At 49.2% G+C, this 19,957-nt stretch overlaps 1 protein-coding gene across 1 annotated transcript in view; it reads right to left on the reverse strand.

Moving 5' to 3' along the window:
• Nucleotides 1-19,957, reverse strand: part of NAPG (NSF attachment protein gamma) — a 172,446-nt gene that overhangs the window by 105,696 nt on the left and 46,793 nt on the right. The window contains exon 6 of the mRNA XM_069216481.1: nucleotides 16,076-16,185. Coding sequence (XP_069072582.1) covers nucleotides 16,076-16,185 — 110 coding nt within the window. The remainder of the gene's footprint in view (nucleotides 1-16,075; nucleotides 16,186-19,957) is intronic.

The following is a 19,957-nucleotide window of genomic DNA, read 5'->3' on the forward strand; positions in this document are numbered from 1 at the left end:
GGACCTCGTCAACACCAGGGCGGACACTCAACAACACCCAAGGGCCCCTGCCACTAGCCTGGACCAAGAACAGCCAACCACCTCCGCCGGCGCTAGTGGACAGGAGGCCCCCGCACAGCAGCAGCCCACCAGACCCCCACCTCCTGCAGGAGAAGAACCACCCCGCAAGAGGGCCCTGAGATCTCGCAAGAAGACAGAGTAGGATGTCAAGACCCCCGCCAGCAATGGATACCACCTGATGTCATCCCACTGTCCCACATTGTCACCCTGTCCATCCTTGAACTGCCCATGCTCCATCTCTCCACAGGCCTCTGGGCAATGCACCTGTGTGACTGTTACTCTGGACTCTGCCATGGACATTCCTTCACCATAGCCCCCACCCACTTGAAACCACCCATCCCATTTTGAGCACTTAAATAAACACCTATTTTGCACAAAACTATCTGGAGTCTGGCTGTGATTTCAATATATTGTAATTGACATGACAGTGCAAATATGTCCTTGTACATGGTGAAGTCAACAAACAGCTGCCACAAAGCTGTAGTCCATGGGGAAACGAAGCACAGGACTCGTAGTGGGGACCCCAGATCTGAAATAGGGAGGGAAAAGCCACAACTCAGTCATCATACACTGGGGCAAATAGACAGGCAGCAGAGATGCAGGAGAGTAGTTCACATTTACTAAATTATCTTTGAAATGTTACCTGTGTCCTATTGGAAGTACTGTTCAATGATTCTGTCCCTGTTGTCTGTTTCAGCCCCGTCGTCTTCCTCCTCGTCACTCTCCTCAGGTTCCACAGCTGCCACAACACCACCGTCTCGACCATCCTCCTGCAGGAAAGGCACCTGGCGGCGCAAAGCCAGGTTGTGAAGCATGCAGCAGGCCACGATGATGTGACACACCTTCTTAGGTGAGTACATTAGGGATCCACCTGTCATATGCAGGCACCTAAACCTGGCCTTTAGGAGGCCAAAGGTGCGTTCGATCACCCTCCTAGTACGCCCATGGGCCTCATTGTACCGTTCCTCTGCCCTGGTCCGGGGATTCCTTACTGGGGTCAGTAGCCACGACAGGTTGGGGTACCCAGAGTCCCCCACTAGCCATACACGGTGTCTCTGTAGCTGTTCCATCACGTAAGGGATGCTGCTATTCCTTAGGATGTAGGCGTCATGCACTGACCCTGGGAATTTGGCATTTACATGCGAGATGTACTGGTCAGCCAAACACACCACCTGGATGTTCATTGAATGGTAATTTTTTCTGTTCCTGTACACCTGCTCCCTGTCTCTTGGGGGAACCAAAGCCACATGGGTCCCATCAATGGCACCAATGACGTTGGGAATATGTCCAAGGGCGTAGAAATCACCCTTCACTGTAGCCAATTCGCCCACCTCAGGGAAAATGATGTAGCTCCTCACGGATTTCATCAGGGCAGACAACACTCTGGATAACACCTTCGAAAACATGGGCTGAGACATCCCAGAAGCAATTCCCACTGTTGTCTGAAATGACCCACTTGCCAAGAAATGGAGTACTGACATGACCTGCACCAGAGGGGGAATCCCTGTGGGTTGGCGGATGGGGGAAATCAGGTCGGGCTCCAGCTGGGCACACAGTTCATGGATAGTGGCACGGTTAAGACGGTAGGTCAGGATAATGTGGCGTTCTTCCATTGTCGACAGGTCCACCAGCGGTCGGTACACGGGAGGATTCATCCGTCTCCTCGCCCAACCCAGCGGACGGTGCCTAGGAAGGACAACATGGAGCACACAGTCAAGCAACCCACAGGTACGTACTCACAGCTAGCACAGTAAACGATTCTCTATGCAGTGAATGGTGTGTCTGAGTGGCTATGCAAGGCCTAGGCCTGTGTGACGCAGTTGAAATTGAGCCATGTGGGCCCTGGAAATGGCGGCTGCCTGACCTGTGAAGTGTGACAATGGGATGTGAGGTCAATGCGCTGGCGTGGCACACCGCGGCGGGCGAAGACCGCGGCGCGAAGCCGCCTTGGTTAACATTGAAGCCTATGGGTTTCAGGAGCCAATGGCGAAGGGCGCCGGCGGTGGCGGGACGCACCGCCGCGGTACGCACCGCCGCGGACGTGACCGCCATTTTATATCTACTTATCCACTTGCGACTTGAACTTTCACAGGAGAGGACCTATACTGCAAGTGTTGCTGTGACCTCGGTCTGGAAGGGACAATGGCTGCTGCGCCTGGGGAAAGGGCCCCTGCCTTCACTGGAGAAGAGTTGGAGAAACTTGTGGATGGGGTCCTCCCCCAGTATGCGCTACTCTACGGTCCTCCAGACCAACAAGTGAGTTTAATTCAATCTGGATTTGGGGCCACTGGCTGGCTTGGGGGCCTGGCGGGGGGCCTGGCGGGGATAGGGGCATGATGGGCCTGGCGGGGGGCATGGCGGGGGGCCTGGCGGGGATGGGGGGCATGTTGGGCCTGGCGGGGGGCCTGGCGGGGGTGGGGGGCATGTTGGGCCTGGCGGGGGGCATGGCGGGGGGCCTGGCGGGGATGGGGGGCATGTTGGGCCTGGCGGGGGGCATGGCGGGGGGCCTGGCGGGGATGGGGGGCATGTTGGGCCTGGCGGGGGGCCTGGCGGGGGGCCTGGCGGGGATGGGGGGCATGTTGGGCCTGGCGGGGATGGGGGGCATGTTGGGGCTGGCGGGGGGCATGGCGGGGGGCCTGGCGGGGATGGGGGGCATGTTGGGCCTGGCGGGGGGCCTGGCGGGGATGGGGGGCATGTTGGGCCTGGCGGGGGGCATGGCGGGAGGCATGGCGGGGATGGGGGGCATGTTGGGCCTGGCGGGGGGCATGGCGGGGGGCCTAGCGGGGATGGGGGGCGTTGGGCCACTGGCAAGGAAAATGCTGACAAACTTGAACGTGGTATTTCTCCCTCCCTGTACGTGTCACATAGGTCCGCGCCCATGAGAAGATCGGGATTTGGCGTGCCATCGCCAAGGAAGTCCGGACCCTGGGGGTCCACCATCGACGGGGCACCCACTGCCGCAAGAGGTGGGAGGACATCCGCCGCGGGACCAAGAAGACCGCCGAGTCTCTGCTGGGGATGGCCTCCCAACGTAGGCGGGGTGCCTGCCGTCAACTGAGCCCCCTGATGTTCCGGATCCTGGCGGTGGCCTACCCTGATTTGGATGGGCGCGTGAGGGCAGCACAGCAGACACAAGGGGGTGAGTACAAGCATTATCTACTCTGTTGTCACGCAGTGGAGGTGTCTGGGTGGGGGAGGAGGGCTGGGGGTCCCCCTAGGCCAGGGCGATATCTGTAGGCTGGGCACCCCCGTAAGCCCCTATGTCCCCAGCCACCACCCTCAGTAGTTTGTCAGTACAGCCATCCCTGGGCCGTGTCATCCATGGGTGCATTTGTCAACTCTAGGCGTGTAGGGCATGTTCCACGGAATGCGTAGCGGACCCCAAGTGCGCAACTTAGTGCAGGGGGCATCTGTGTCTGTCATGTCCGCTAACTGTACCGGAGATCCATGTACTCAATATCCCTTTATTTCTCTCTCCCCCCCCCCTTTTTGTTTGTCTTTCTGTGCTTGTGTGCATCAGCATCATCAGGCGGAGGAGAAGTGGCATCGGGGCAGGAGGGAGCTGCATCTCACATGGCCCAGGAGGGCCATGCCACAGAGTCAGACTGGACCAGTGAGACGGAGGGCGAGGGGAGCTCCACGACGGGGACGACTGGACCCTGCAGCGACACGGACACGTCCTCGGAAGGGGGCTCCCTTGCGGGGGTGGCACCATCCGTGCCCCCCGCCATTACAGGTACAGCCGCCACCCAGCGCACCATCTCCGCCCTCCCAGCAGCCCCTCAGCGTTCGCCCCGTGCCCGCTCTGCCAGGAAGCCGGGCATCTCCTTCGCCCCAGGCACCTCAGGCCCTGCCCCTGTTACCCCCGCTGCCCTCAGTGAGGAGGTCATTGACCTCCTCCGAACGCTCATTGTTGGGCAGACTACCCTTTTGAATGCCATCCAGGGGGTGGAGAGGGAGGTTCATCGCAGCAATGCGTACCTGGAGGGCATTCATTCGGGTCAGGCTGCCCATCAGCGATCGTTCCAGGCTCTGGCCTCAGCACTGACGGCAGCCATTGTCCCTGTCTCCTGCCTCCCTCTACTAACTCCCTCCTCCCAGTCTCCTGTTCCTCTGCCTGTCCCACCCACACCATCAGACCAGCCTGCACACACCTCAACACCCAAGAGAAGCTCATCCAAACATAAGCACCACAGATCACGCAGACATTCACACACGCAACATTCCGATGCAGACATGCCAACAGTCACTACCACCTCTGTGACCCCCACCTCCTCGTCTCCCTCCTCCCTCCCTGTGACGTCTACACTCACACCTCCATTCACCTCACCATCAGCCAGTGTTTCCATCACCAGCACACCCTCCACTCCAGTCCGCACACGTGCAGTCACCACCCCCACTGCCATTTACACGTCCCCTGTGTCCTCTCCCACTGTGTCTGTCACCCCCTCTTCCACACCACACAAACGCAGCCACCCACCCAACAGCCATCCACCTCACGACAGCCTATCCCTCCTGCACCTGCACCCAAAGACAGCAAACGTGACTCACCTACAACCACATCCTCTCCCTCCACTCCCATTCCCACTGTACCTACCACTCTCCATTGTCCCAAGAAACTCTTCCTCGCCACTACTAACTTCTTTCCTGACCCTGAGCCCCCCCCTCCTTCTCGTCGGGGTAAGAAGAGCACCTCAGCCACCACCAGCCCTGCAGCCCCCTTGACAAGGGTGCAGGGGTATTGGAGCCCGCCAGCCCGCATGTCTGGATCTTCGCCCAGCAGCAAGGGGACAGCCAGCCCACCCCCTGGGAAGAGGAGCAGAAGGCGGAAGGGGCGCCGCAGGAGCCCGCCTTCTATATCCCCCCCGGACACCACCCAGAGACAGTCACCAGCCACAGCTCCAAAGGGAGGAAAGGGCCACAGGCCCACGACTAAGGAGGGCAAGGGCAGCAAGTCGGAGAGGTCAGGCAGCAGGCCTGCTGCCCAGGAGGAGCCCACAACCCCCATAGCCGCTGCCCCGGGAGGAACCGGCACAGCTGCCACGGGAGAGCCCACCACCCCCATAGCCGCTGCCCAGGCATGACCCAGCCCAGCTGGCCAGGAGGGCCCCACCACCCACTACCCAGGTGGGCATTGAAGGAGCACCATCCCCGCTGCCCAGGAGGGCACCACCAGGCAATGAGCAGTTGGCCATAGACCGGCCGCCGTCTCCAGAACCGCTGAACTGGGCCCCGCCGTCTCAAGCACCGCTCCGCTGGGCCCCGCCGTCTCAAGAACCGCTGAACTGGGCCCTTCAAGGCAAGGAGCGCTGAACTGGGCCCCGCCGTCTCAAGAACCGCTGAACTGGGCCCCGCCGTCTCAAGCACCGCTCCGCTGGGCCCCGCCGTCTCAAGAACCGCTGAACTGGGCCCTTCAAGGCAAGGACCGCTGAACTGGGCCCCGCCGTCTCAAGAACCGCTGAACTGGGCCCCGCCGTCTCAAGCACCGCTCCGCTGGGCCCCGCCGTCTCAAGAACCGCTGAACTGGGCCCCGCCGTCTCAAGAACCGCTCCGCTGGGCCCCGCCGTCTCAAGAACCGCTGAACTGGGCCCTTCAAGGCAAGGACCGCTGAACTGGGCCCCGCCGTCTCAAGAACCGCTGAACTGGGCCCGCCGTCTCAAGCACCGCTCCGCTGGGCCCCGCCGTCTCAAGAACCGCTGAACTGGGCCCTTCAAGGCAAGGACCGCTGAACTGGGCCCCGCCGTCTCAAGAACCGCTGAACTGGGCCCGCCGTCTCAAGCACCGCTCCGCTGGGCCCCGCCGTCTCAAGAACCGCTGAACTGGGCCCTTCAAGGCAAGGAGCGCTGAACTGGGCCCGCCGTCTCAAGAACCGCTCCGCTGGGCCCCGCCGTCTCAAGCACCGCTCCGCTGGGCCCCGCCGTCTCAAGAACCGCTGAACTGGGCCCTTCAAGGCAAGAACCGCTGGCCCTTTGGCAGACGTGGCAGGGCAGGATCTATCTCGGGCAGGGCTGCAGGATGTCCTCTGGCCAACTTGCCTCCTCCAGTGGCAGTGGGGTCTGTTATGGACTGTATGGACCGTGGCTTTGCACTCCCCAGGATGGCCCAGTGGGCAGGCCACCCACTGTATGGACTGTATGGACTGTGGCTTTGCTCTCCCCAGGATGGCCCAGTGGGCAGGCCACCCACTGTATGGACTGTATGGACTGTGGCTTTGCACTCCCCAGGATGGCCCAGTGGGCAGGCCACCCACTGTATGGACTGTATGGACTGTGGCTTTGCACTCCCCAGGATGGCCCAGTGGGCAGGCCACCCACTGTATGGACTGTATGGACTGTGGCTTTGCACTCCCCAGAATGGCCCAGTGGGCAGGCCACCCACTGTATGGACTGTATGGACTGTGGCTTTGCACTCCCCAGGATGGCCCAGTGGGCAGGCCACCCACTGTATGGACTGTATGGACTGTGGCTTTGCACTCCCCAGGATGGACCAGTGGGCAGGCCACCCACTGTATGGACTGTGGCTTAGCACTCCCCAGGATGGCCCAGTGGTCATGGAGTCCCCTCGTGGATCTGGCGTCGTGTACTCAAGTGGCTGAGGTGCCCCCCCTTCCCTTCCCCCTGAGGTGCCTGTCCTATTTTCTTTCTGATGCCCCTGCAGTGTTCTCTCCGTGGAGTTCTTGTCGTGGGACTGGGCCTTGCCCCTTTGCACAGGACCCCTGTGATCCACGGACAGTGGTTGGACTACATTTAGTAGCTGTGTATATTTTGTACATAGTTTATTTATTTATTGGGATTACTGGTGTACATATTTCAATATATCTGCCCGTTTATAATCTCTTATTTTGGTCTTTGCATTATTTCGGAGGGGGGTGGTTTGTGGGTTGTGACAGTGATCTGTGGGAATGCATTGATGTGTGTGTTGTAGTGGGTGTGGGTGGGTGGGTGTGTGCCGGTAATCTTTTCCCTCCCCTGTGTCGTAGGTGCAGTACTCACCGATGTCTTCCGCGCCGCCGGGCGTGCTCCTGGTATATGAGCAGGTATAGGAGTGCGCGGATGACCTGCAACTCTGGTTCCATACTGCCGGAATCTCGCGTGGAGTGCGTAGAGGTGAGCGTTTTCCCGTTCGTAGTCTGTTTCCGCCGTGTTCTTATCGGCGGTGCTCCCGCCCCGGAAAAGGTGGCGGATTGGTGGGTCGTGATAGGGTGGGCGGTACATTGTCTGCCGCCTGGCTGTTGGCGGGGACCGCCGCGCTGTTTGTTTGTACCGCCGTGGCGGGCGGAGTGTTAATACCGCGGGCTGTGTTGGCGGTTCCCGCCAGGGTCAGAATTGCATATTTTAGACCGCCGGCCTGTTGGCGGCTTGGCCGCCGCTTTATCACCGACCGCCAGGGTCAGAATGAGGGCATTTATCTCTTCCTATACAGGGTTCACTGACACTGGTGTAATTTGGTGCAAATCTGGCACACGCCGAGCATTTCTCAACTGAAGTCAGAGTCAGTTGCGCAGGGAGGGAAGAGAAAAGGGGCTGGGTGTCTTTTGTCAGGACAAGGACAAGGAGTAACATTTATAATGCAGCGATCTCCACATCAGTTTCAGGGCAAAGGACGGCCTGCTTCTAGGGCACCCAAAATAACATGCACTGTTAAAGCAAAGTGACCTGCCCCCTCCGACATTCATTTAAAACATGGACTCACCCTCAAATACTGCCTCTCCTCTGACCACTGACTCATCTCTCAGAACTATTCCCCCTTGCAACTCACCAGCTTCTATGATTAACATGGCATATCTGCATCTTGGCTCTGATTCTTTGCCCGAGGAGGTCAGAGACCCAGACTTGAATCTGAAATTGGTTAACAAAGTTTGCTCCCTTCTGAATCAGTCAACCTCCAGCTGTAGCTCTGAGGCTAATTACAGTCGAGCCCTGGGTATGGGCTCAGCACCCAAGCTGCTATATCCCCTCTTTGGTGGTGGAGTGGGGAAGGGCCAAAAAGAGGTTACTCCCCCACTGACTAGTGGATCCATCTCTGCTCCCCAGGCAGACAGCTTCTTACTAGACACACTTTGCGAGCCAATTCGTATTTCCGGGATTAGCACTGCAATCGGGCCCCCTCAGAATTCCATTGTCAATGGACCCTCGAGCTGGCCCAAGATCAGTTGAACCTACAAGCGGGCTTCCATCTCATGAACTTAAAGACAAGGCAAGCACTGGCATCCCCTCAGAAAATCTGCTCCTTCAGATTTTAAGTGAGTTAAAAACTTAGAAAATATAGCAAGATGAAGCAAACCAGAGAACGGAATCCCAATTAAATTTAGTCTGCAGTAATATACAGCAACTTAACTCTGGTATCAAAGAGGTAGAACAGCGAGTTTCAGATCTGGAGGATGTACACGTTACTTTGGAGGCGTCAGTGGCAAAATGTCAAGCAGATCTGTTGGACTTACAGATTCGGCTAGATGATGCTGAGAATTGCTCACGCAGATCTAATTTGATATTTACAGGAATCCCTGAAGGGTGTGAAAATGGGCAGACTGTTACAGACTTAATCACCGATATTATTTTACAGCATGTTCTCTTAGAACCAACAGATAAACATCTAGACCTTACCATTATGCGGGCCCATCGGGTCCCTGCAGTACAGCCACCCAATGCAAAATACGCTCAAACTATTGTTGTAAACTTAGGCGATTTTTGTGTCAAGGAACGCATCCTTCAACAAGCAATCAAGAGTAAAATACACCAGATCCCTGGCGATTACGCCTTTAAAATTTTCTCAGATACGTCGGTGGCGGCTGCGCATTGGAGGAGAGAATTGAAGGATGATCCCGGCATTTCAAAAAAACGGAGCTCGAGCAGAACTTGTGCAGCAATCTAAACTTAAAGTTATTTTTCAGGGACATTCTAATTTAGTTCATATAGTTGATGCTGCTAAGATTCTTTTGCATTCGATTCAAAACCCTGATCAAGCAAGATGAAGGAAGGTGGGAGTGGGAGGTAAAAAAATATAAATAAGAGAATGGGAGAGGTGGGCACATTATACACTAACAGGGGTGAATTAATTTGAGAATGGTGGATTCCGCAGAGTGAAAATGTAACGCATTATCTTGGCACTCACATTTCTGTCCCTTTGAAGTCTACGGTATCTGGGGGGGGCATGCCAGGGCACCAGATTATGGAAGGATGGGGTCAGGGGGTGGGTGGTGGTCCCGGTTCACCCCGACGGGAGGGCCCCAGGTGTTGGCAACCTAAAGGGTGGGGTGAGGGTACAGGGGGGTGGGCTGGGGTGATGGCAAGGGGTACAGATCCTTTTTTACCATACTAAGATATAGTCATGCACAATGTAAAGTGATTAAGCCTATATTGTGGATGACACCATCTGATGAAGGCCAAGGTCCAAACCTTCTGGTGGGTTTAGAATACTCAATATTTAGGCAATCCTTTAAAATAATCCAATGGCAAGGTTAAACTCCTCACTAAAAATAGTCTCCAGGAATGTCAATGGGCTAAATAATAGGAGGAAAAGGACTGCAATTGAAGACAGGGTAAATGCTTTAAATCCCTCTGTTATTCTATTACAAGAAACTCATATCCCCGCTAAAAAAGTAGCGGGCTTCAACATATTCAAAAGATCTGCTGATCAAGGTGGTTGCCGCAGCTCCAGCTGCTCACAGAGGCGCAGCGGTCTTTCTAGCTAGAGATCTTGGTGCTCGGGCACTCAATTCTTTTAGCGACCCCGAAGGGCGATGGTGCTGGGTGCACTGCCTAATTGCCAAAGAAATATTTATTTTTGTCAGTTTTTATGCGCCTTTGATAGATGATCCGGCCCCTTATATGGAACTGTTTCAAACCCTTTCGCAACTTCCAGGCAAAATTATTATTGATGAAGATTTTAACTTCCTTCAGGACCCATTCATGGACACCACTGTTAAAGGTAAAAAAACAACACAAACCTAGAGTTGCTAAAATCTTTAAAGACTACTTCAAAGTGTTGATGCTCTGTGATCCTTGGAGAATAAGTGCCCCAAATCAAAGAGAGTATACGTGCATTTCAAGCCGGTTTAAAAGTGCCTCCTGCATCAATTTTTTTCTGCTATCCAAAACATTGCGTTTTAAGAGCGAATTGGTGAGGCATTCTGGTATATCCGACCAAGCCACCCTGATGCTAGAAGTGTCCCTTTTCCCAGGATACTCCAAGCCTTAACCTAGAAGGTGGGTGTTCAAACACCAACTGCTCCAAGAGGAGGGATGGGCACAGGCCTCCATAGTCGAAATAAGTGAATTCTTCAAATATAATCAGGGATCTTCAACTCCAGCTATGGTTTGGGATGCGTTTAAGGCCTTTTTTGGGGATTGGTAATCGCTGAGGGGGCATCAGATAAAACTTATCAGAGACAAAAAGCTAGGGTTTCTGGAAGAAGCAGTACAGAGGAGTTTAGCTATTTATCTTCATGCCCCCACGGAAAACAATAAAAAATCTTTTGTATTAGCTAAACGGGCACTGTCCAACAGTTTTCTTAAGAAGGTTGACATAGGATATCAGACTTATAGACAGAAGGCATACGAAGAGACTAATTTTACAGGCAAATTTTTGGCCTGGCAAGCTCAAAACCAAATTGCTAGCAATATGATACATGCATTGAGGTGCCCTGCCTCGGGGTAAGGCATACTGACCCCAGAGGTGTGGATAAAATCATGCTAGAACACTATAGGTGAATCTATAGCCAAACCCAGGATATTGACCTGAAGACCATTAGGGATTTCTTGGGGAAATTGTATATTCCTACTCTTTCGAAAGAAGACAGTGATGCTCTAACGCAGCCATTTACGAAGTCAGAACTCTTGTTAAGAACCTCCCAATGGGGAAGGCTTGTGGACCTGATGGCTTCCCAGCTGAATTTTATAAAAGTTTAATCAATATATTTGTAGATTATTTTTTGTCTTTAATTAATGGCTTGCTCAAGGGCGAGCGGATCCCCAATTCTTGGTATTCAGGGAATGTGGTTAGCTTTCCCAAAAAGAATAAGGAAAGGGAAGACCCTAATACATATCGACCAATTTCTTTGCTAAATACGGACTAGAAAATTATCATGAAACTTTTGGCCAACAGGCTTAACGGGCTGTCACTAAACTGGTGCACCCCGATCAGAACAGGTTTATTGCCGGCCGACAACTGGCTACTAATACGCACTATCCAGCTGAGGCTCTTGATTATTCTGCTTCTAAAATAATTTCTGCCACCATTCTTTTATTAGATGCGGAAAAAGCTTTTGATCTGGTTGTATGGGACACACTGTTTGAAATCTTGTCTAAATACGAGGTGACCTCCCAGGTCTCTGCATTAATCCAAAGGCTGTATCTAAACTCTAAAGCCAATATCATAATTAATTCTGCCTGTATTGGTTAACTTCAAGTTTGACGCAGGACCTGTCAAGGGTACCCCCATCCCCTATCTCTTCACTCTCTTCATTGAACCTTTAGCGATTAAAATCAGACAGAATAATCAGATTCACTCCCCACTGAAGTCAATGGGGAAGATTAAGCTTTACGCTGATTATATTATTATGTTTTTAGATGAAGAGCGGTCCCCCTGGGAAAAGGCTCTTAAGGTGTTTGTCAAATTTGAGTAAATTGGTGGCTACAAGATTAACATGAGTAAGACCGATATCATTCTTTGTGAAACTTCTTCTTTTAGACTGCTCCTGAATTAATGCACTGTGTGAACGCGAGGCTAAAGAGATACCTTGGGATTAATTTTTCATCCAAAATAGGAGATCTGTATGATCTCAACTACGTTCCTTTGCTCCTGAAAACACAGGCCCTACTTGCACGTGGGGGGGGTCTCTCCCCTTCTCTATACTTGGCCGAATTGCGTTGATCAAAATGTCCATATTACCATTATTCAACTTTCTGTTCTCGGCCATCCCCTGTGTATTAACGTCTCTATTTTTCCCAGAAATTAGAGTCTATGTTCAGCTCATTCATTTGGCAAAGCCAGAAGGCGCGGGCCGCATTAAGTACATTATATGCTGATTGTTGGAAAATGGGTTATTGGTAAGGTCACGTAAGTACCTACACTTAGCAATAGGCCACTAAACTCCACTTAGGTCTTAGTAAATTAAACCCAGCTCAACCCTTGGTAGCTTGGCAACGAGAGACAAGGCTTAACAAAGCGTAAAGCATTCAAATATCACAAAACAGTAATTAAATAAAACACAAGAAAAAGTTTAAAAATCAAAACTCAATTTATAAGGATAGGCAATATTTTTAGCTTTAAAATGGCACCAAAATGAATAAAATCGTATAAGGGGAACTGGAGATATGGATTTTTAAAGAATGATTGCTTCCTAGAGCATAGAAACAAAAAGCGTCAATCTGGTCATCTGGTCGCACCTCGACTTGAGCAAAGTTAAAGTTTAAGGCTGACTGCGATGGAGCCTGGCTCGGCTACAGACTGCGGGAGGCCTCGGTCAAAAGGTTACCTTATGACTTAGTCGTTTTTCTGGAGATTTCTTCAGCGGGACGTACCTGCCAGTCCAATCCGACATCCTGGAACTCTTCTTTGGAAACACGTTGCAGGAGCCCTCGATGGAGATTTTTACCTTCGGACTTGGTCGTTTTTTCGAGGTGAAAATCTGTCAACCTGGGCAAACCTGAATCTTGAACCGCCGTCCTTGGAGCCCTCTTCGGATACGCAGTCTGGGAGGTCCTGGTCAACTTCCTACGTTCGGACTTAGGGGGTCATTCCGAGATTGGCCGGCCCAGCGGGAAAGGCCCTGCAACCCAGAAGCCGGCTCCGAATGGAGCCGGCGGTGTTGCAGTGGTGCCAAGGCGTGCAGTTGCACCCGTCGCAATTTTCACTGTCTGCTGGGGGGGGGCGGGGGAGCGGACTACAAATCCCAGAATGCACCTGGTGCAAACTCCTTTTTGGCCATTGGACAGTAGTCAGCAGGTTGGTTTCTTCAGGAGTTGGTGCAGTCAACAAGTCATTCTTGTGGTGAAGCCCAAGTCTGCAGCTGGTGCAGTCCTCCAGAGTGCAGTGTCCAGGCGCAAGCCAGGAGTCCAGCGGGGTAGTCCTTCTTCTTCTGTAGTTCTTCCTGGTTAGAATCTGATAGGGATCTGAGGTGTGGGTGCAGGTCTGACAGCTTTATCCTTGCTCCCGGGTGAAAAACAGAGTGGTCCTTGTTCTCCAATCATTGGCAGGGTCCTTCCCCCTGTGAGGACCACTTCCTGGGAAGTGTGGCAAAAATAAATCCCAGGGAGCAACATTCCTCAAAAAGCCATCATGGCTGAAAGTGATTTTTGGAAGTTACATCTGGCTGAGCCTACCCACTGGTGTGGCTACAAAAACCTAAACACACCCCTCGCCTAATATAATCAAGGGGGCACCTAATTGTCTGGGTTTGCAGGATGTGAGGGTGTTGCTGGGTTGCTCCAAATGTCTTTCTCTGCCTTTGAAGACCAGTTTGTCAGTCCTCCCCCTTCCTGCATCCCCATCTGCTGAGGGGAGATCTCCTTCCCCAGGCACATCTCTTTGTGCTGAGCCAGGCCACTTCACACCTCATCAAGGCAGCCTGGCCAGACTGCCAGAGGCTGGCCAATCAGAGCAAAGCAGCAAAAACACTGCAGGGCTGAAGTTGGCAACTTTTCAGGTAAAGTTTAAAACTCTTTACCTGAACAAATTATATTAAATCCAACAACTGGAAGTTGTGGGATTTATTATAACAATTAATTTGTGTACGTGTAGTATCTGTTACTTAAGGGGATTTTTAAAATTAAAATAAAGTCTCCCCATTCTAGCCTATGGAGGCTATTCGCTACAATGAGGGAAAACGAATTTGGCTGTTTTACCTCACCAGGGCTTATGAAACTATTTTATAAGGTCCTTGCTTATAGTTACATGGCACCCAGCCCTAGGGGCACACCTTAGGGGTGACATATGTAAAAATAAGGTAAGGTAATTTGCATGTAACTTTAATTTAAAAGCAGCCAGCAAGGCAGGCCTGCCTTTAAAGTGACACTGGGCACCTCAGCAGTGCACCTATGGGTCACTACTTATGCTGGGGTCCCTAATCCTCCATCCCCTACCATATACTAGGGACTTATACGTAAGTTGATTTTGCCAATTATAATTAGCCTAATTTGCATATCCACTTTACACAGAGCACTGGCCCTGGGACTGGTAGGCAGTACCCCGGGCACAGCTAAGAGTCAGTAACCACCAGTACCTGTCCAAAGAGTTTGGGGGTGACCAGGGCAAAAAGGAGGACTTTCCTACACTGATAGAGAAAAGGGGGGCTGAGCACTGCCAAATTTCAAAGATTATTATTTTGCCTTTTTCACACATCATCTGACTAATTTCAAAACTATCAACCTGTGGGCTGCTGGTTTATTAAAGACTTTAGTGAATTAATCTGCAGGGAGCAGGATATTCCAAATCCGGCACTGTTGGTGAAATCTCCCAAAAAAGGTTTGATACAAGATTCTTAAATGGCTCTTTAAAAGAAAATCCGTTTTTTTTTTTTTTTTTTTTTTAGAAGATATTCAATCCCATATTTGCACTTTCTTACTTCTCTCACATACTTTATGTTGCGCTCTGGGTATCAGCTCGATTTATAGATAGCGAGGAGATGGGATTATGCAGGATTTTGCTAAATTGGAGATTTTCGCATCAATGACAATTGGGAAACTCTCAAACAGTCAGATGGCTGTCCAAAATGATTTCCTCTTGGTGGGATCCTACAGTATCATGCGCCATAGTTTGAGGAACCTCGATATCGATTTAATCATTAATACACAGGCTTTAGTTGCCGAACTAGTAGACCCTCCTGGGCTGAGGCGAGAGGGTGCATGGAGAAGGTTACTCAGCGCAGGATAAGACTGATCTCTGGGTAAAGGCGGTGAGAAATTGGGTTTGTCAAGAGGGCGTCGACCTGTCAAGGGAATGCTGGAAGAAGATCAATCATTTACATTTTGCAGTACTCAGGAGGTGCAAATTTGCATCGCGTGATACTTTTTTTGTAAATGGTTATCATATCGCACCCCGCAAGCCTTATCCCGGCTGGTACCCAGCTGCTCTGATCTCTGTTTTCACTGTAAGGCAGCAGGGGTGGCCGGTTGGATACACATGATTGGTACATGTCCACTTATTCAGGAATTCTGGGATGGAGTATTTAAGATATTAACAACTATTGCTCAGACTCCTATAATTCCCAGTATCTGGCTGGTGGGCTTGGGCTACGACCCAGGGACAAGGCTTCCACCTAGGGGGGGAAAACGAGTTTTTATTGCCACTGTGATTGCTAGATCTCTCCTGTTAAGAAACTGGCGCTCCGATCTAACTCCCTCCCCTCAAGAATGGGTGAGTAAAATGGTACAGGTCAGAAATCAGGAAATTAGATGTGCCAGGAGAGTGGGTGGGGGTAAAAAGTTCACGGATTTGGGGCAAATTCTTTCTAGACAACTAGGCGCAACCATTTTCAGGTTTAATAATAAAATGAAACTGGGTTGCCACCTGGCTGGATTGTATTTATTTGAAGTTATCCTATTGGAAATTATTGGGAAGGATGCCTAAGATAAAGTATGGAATTGCAATGTTTTTTGTTATTTGGATGGATCTTGATAAAAATCAATAAAAAAAATTAAAAAAAACTCCTCAGTTCTGACAAGATACAGTCACAGATTACACGTTTACATTTCTGCTCACAGTTCATCTATCATATTCAGTTTTACTTCAATGTACATCAAGTGGAATACAAGTTATAACATGCAGAAAGAGATCTCTCAATATACCCAATATAGTAGTAAGCTCCTGTAACTGGTACAGTCTTTAAGAAAAGGCTCTGTGTACAATATAATGTACTCAGTTGTAAAATCTCAAGATACTCCAAATGTTTATTTGTGGGTAATTTAGTGATCTGTATTTGTTGCCCATGTAAGGTTCTTGCATCTACCAGCAATTAGAAAAAAAAGAAAACAAAAATGCATGACTGTTGAGGTGATCAAGATGTAAAACTACTCACTTTCCTGCTCGCTCCAGGGACATAGCTGCAGTATCAGGAGTTCCATTTTCCAGGTACATTAAGCTGGCCTTCTCTACCAACTGCACTGCTTCTGGAAGCCGCTGCATTTCCTGTAATACAGAATTAAACATACACTGAGTTCAGATGCAAAGAATCCATAGAAGAAGGGCAAAAATCAACCTAGCAGCTTGAAAACATTCTCTATAAAACCACTTTCAATTTGTGTGAGCAAATTCTTCAGTTCCAAACTCACTTTAGGCCATATAGGCGATCAATGTAGGACCAACCAGACCCTCATAACTTGTTAAGGATACCGAGTTTTAGCAAAGAGGAAAGAACAAACTAACGAGTTCTTCATCCATGTAATAAAAGATACGACTTGCTTGCTCTCACATAAAGAAAGCATGTTCTCCCAGTAACCGAAGTTTGCAAGTTCTGTATTATTGATCGATTTTGTGCCGTCTACAGATTCACATGCTTGGCTAACGCCATTTTCATCCAGTTATACTATTTTAGTTTCCTTAACAGCATAAAATGACTTTTATATAAAAAATCTAGTGGTAAGCTCACAATTTCAGTAATGCTGAATTGTAATACTGTAGCTCCCTTTTCACTGGAATGGCATACACTGAGAAACCCAACAAAAGGGAGTGAAAGTAAGAAAGGTCTTATTCCTCTCTGGAACCTCAGGATAAATGTTTCATGACTAAAGGTGCTGTGTTCCAGAGATCTGAGCACTCAACAATGAAAGAATGTCTCCGGAAGTATTTATATCTAGTAGCATAGATGGATAAAAGTGTGATGGAAACACATCCTGGATGCTGGACCAGCATACAGGGGACTAGTGGAAGAAGAGGACAACAAACTGCTGCTCACTGCAGGGAATATAAAGTGAGGGAACAGAAAGTGATCCCGGTGCCAAATGACATAGCATCCCAGTGGGAGAGATGAGGGTAATAGCAGTTTGCAGAAAGGTTCAAACATTTTGCCTACCCAGCTGTATCTTTCATTGCACAGTTACAAACATGAAGAATCACAACATGTGGTGGTGATCATCAATTTATCTGCTTCCGAGTTAGAAACACCAAAACCTGGGTTGACTTAGAGGGTCAGCTAGGTAGCAATATTCAGTGCAACAGCAGCATGCAGACTGTCTGACCAATGACAAGACTACAGACTATCGATTTGGTGATATCAGCAAAATGGCATGTGACTAGGCTTGTGTGTCTCCTACAAGGAAGCTTGGTTCTTAAAATGCTAAATCAGACTAGGTGCAGTCATCCACTATGAGCTTGCCATTATGCCTGTAACACGTGCATAGCTCTTGGTGAGAATATGAGACCAACGTCTGTGGCTATAAGTGTATGTCTAAGACTTCCTTCCTGAGCTGTGTGCCTCCAAGCTAGAAAATATGAATAATCGGATTCACAGGGACAAACTATGTAATCGAGGAGCTCAATGCACTGTGACCCATCCATTTTAATGGCTATAATGAACAGTATATTTGTACTATGTGAGGCGCCTGCTGTGCACGGGAAACAACAGGGCACACAGGTTTCTCCTTTTGATAGGGGCCAAAGTATATCATTAAAACAAGCACTGATAAAATCAATACTTCTGGCATTGACTGACATCCATTTTAGCTTTGTTAATACTTGCTTTGTTTCGTCATAGGTTTTTGTAAAATTTTTTCATTGGGGTGAGTTGCTGAGCCCTTGTCAATTAAAGAAAAATGACTAAAAGCAAAAGATAATTTTGGGCCTCAAAAAGTCCACATTGTCACAGTAGTCCCTAGGCCTGGTACTGTAGAAACCTACTTTGCGTGTGTACGCGCTCCTTGTGAAAGAACAGAATGCCGTTACTCACAGTGGAGTTAGATAATGGATGAAGTCTACTGACCCATTGTCCCATGCTGTCTGCTACAGCAGGCAGAAGAAAAATGTGAATAACAGACCTTTGGATGAAGAGTGCTACGGAGAGCCCTTATAATTATATTTAAGGCTCCCAGTTTTTTGTTTTTTATTGTTTTTCACAAATAAATACAGACGGAAAACAATGTGTTTCCTGTCTGTATTCATTTTTTAAAGTGGAAAAATACTGAAAATTGTGCTTTTTGTGAAAGACTCTCCATGCTGTCTTTCATGAATTCCAGGCAAAAGCGGAGCAGACAGATTGGGGGTGGGGGGGGGGGTTACAAAACAGGATCAGATTTCCTTAAATACAGGCATATTTTAACATATATTTGTAGTATAAACCTTATATGCCTCTATGGATGTAGTGTTTTGTTATATGTGTCTGCTTAATTTGCTAAAACGTGGCAGGCTTCCATTTATGAGTACAGGTCTAAGAGTTCAATAGATCAGAACATATACAATTTTACAACTTCCTTTATTTACAAAACACAAAAAAATATGGATAAATACCAATGAAATAGCCAAAAAATAAATACGTATAAATACAGACGGAAATGTTATGGGAAAAAAAAAAAGGAAAAAAAAAAAAAGAGTCATAAAACCTGAAGCATAATTATATTACATATAAAATTTTATTAACACCAAAGTGGCTTGGCGAATACTAGATGTACAAAAAACTGGATAAAGGTTTTAATAAAACAAAATTATTTTTTTCATCTTAGCAAAGAAAATGAAGTTTAGTATTAAAAAAAAAAATACAAATTCCTCAAACATTTTAGTGGCACAATCCTAACAACCTTCCTGTACTACACAGGCACTTATGACCTCATTTGTGATGTCACAGAACTAATTACAAAACTACGTCACTAGAGATGACGTTTCACATTAGGAGTCACATCTCTGTCGATTATTCTGCACAATGACACAACCATAAATGAACCTATCAGCTCCGGAAGCAGCGCACATGAAATCACCCAGACCACAAATGACATCAACAATGTCATGAGAGATTTCACCAAATATTACAACACCATTTACATTGCTAATATCACTGAAGGTGCTCAGTGGCGCTATACCCCAAAAAACACTGGGTTGTTCAACCACTTCCTATACCCAACAGGCCATGACAGCTGGGACTAGCCATGTGCAAAACAGGGATTGAGTGTGAAAGGTAGATGAGTCCGGGCCCACTTTAGCATTGACCAGTGGATTCTAGGAACAGTGCCTGGTCTTCAGTCAAACCCTACACTCTGCACTATTGCCCGACAGGTCACTGGCAATTATGTTTGACCATGCTGTGTACTTTAGGAGTAAGTCCCAAAGACTAAGTTTTGCACACAAATGCCCTATTCTCACTACCTCTAGACATGACCTACAACTACGTTAGGGGCTATCTCAGCACAGGGTATGGCCAAAATCAGGCACTGCACCAAAAGACCACCCATAGAACTTTAATGTGCAGGCAAAATAGTCTTTCTTTCCACTTCAATAGCTTGATTACTTATCTTTTATGTCAGCATCATTTTTTATTGCGTGAAAAAAGGAAGTAATTTTGTCCGGTTAAACAAACAAAAGACAAAGGGTCACATTTTGACAATGGCAGGTGGTCTGCCAGTGCACCATAGGCTTGGACTGGTGTCCCATAATGAGATCCCCAGCTAGTTCTTACTGCCTTCGGAGCAACTGCCAGCGTGACAGCTGTTCAGAAGGCAGAAAGCTTTCTGAGTAGGTGCATTTATTGTGTCTGTCCCACTCGAAAAACAATTGATTTTCAGAAAACAAACTCCCAAAGCATGAAATCTTTATTGACAAAATAAAAAAGTGGACAATATGCGCAGATTCCTCAAAGGCTTGTTTGATTTGATTTCCCGTCTGGGACAGTCAGAAACAATATCATTATTTGAGGGAGAAAAGGCAAGAAAAAACAGGTGTGCACAAAAAATGAAGTAGAGTTCTCTATGTGCCCAGA

This window comes from Pleurodeles waltl, chromosome 2_1, assembly GCF_031143425.1.
Source record: "Pleurodeles waltl isolate 20211129_DDA chromosome 2_1, aPleWal1.hap1.20221129, whole genome shotgun sequence".
NCBI lineage: Eukaryota > Metazoa > Chordata > Amphibia > Caudata > Salamandridae > Pleurodeles > Pleurodeles waltl.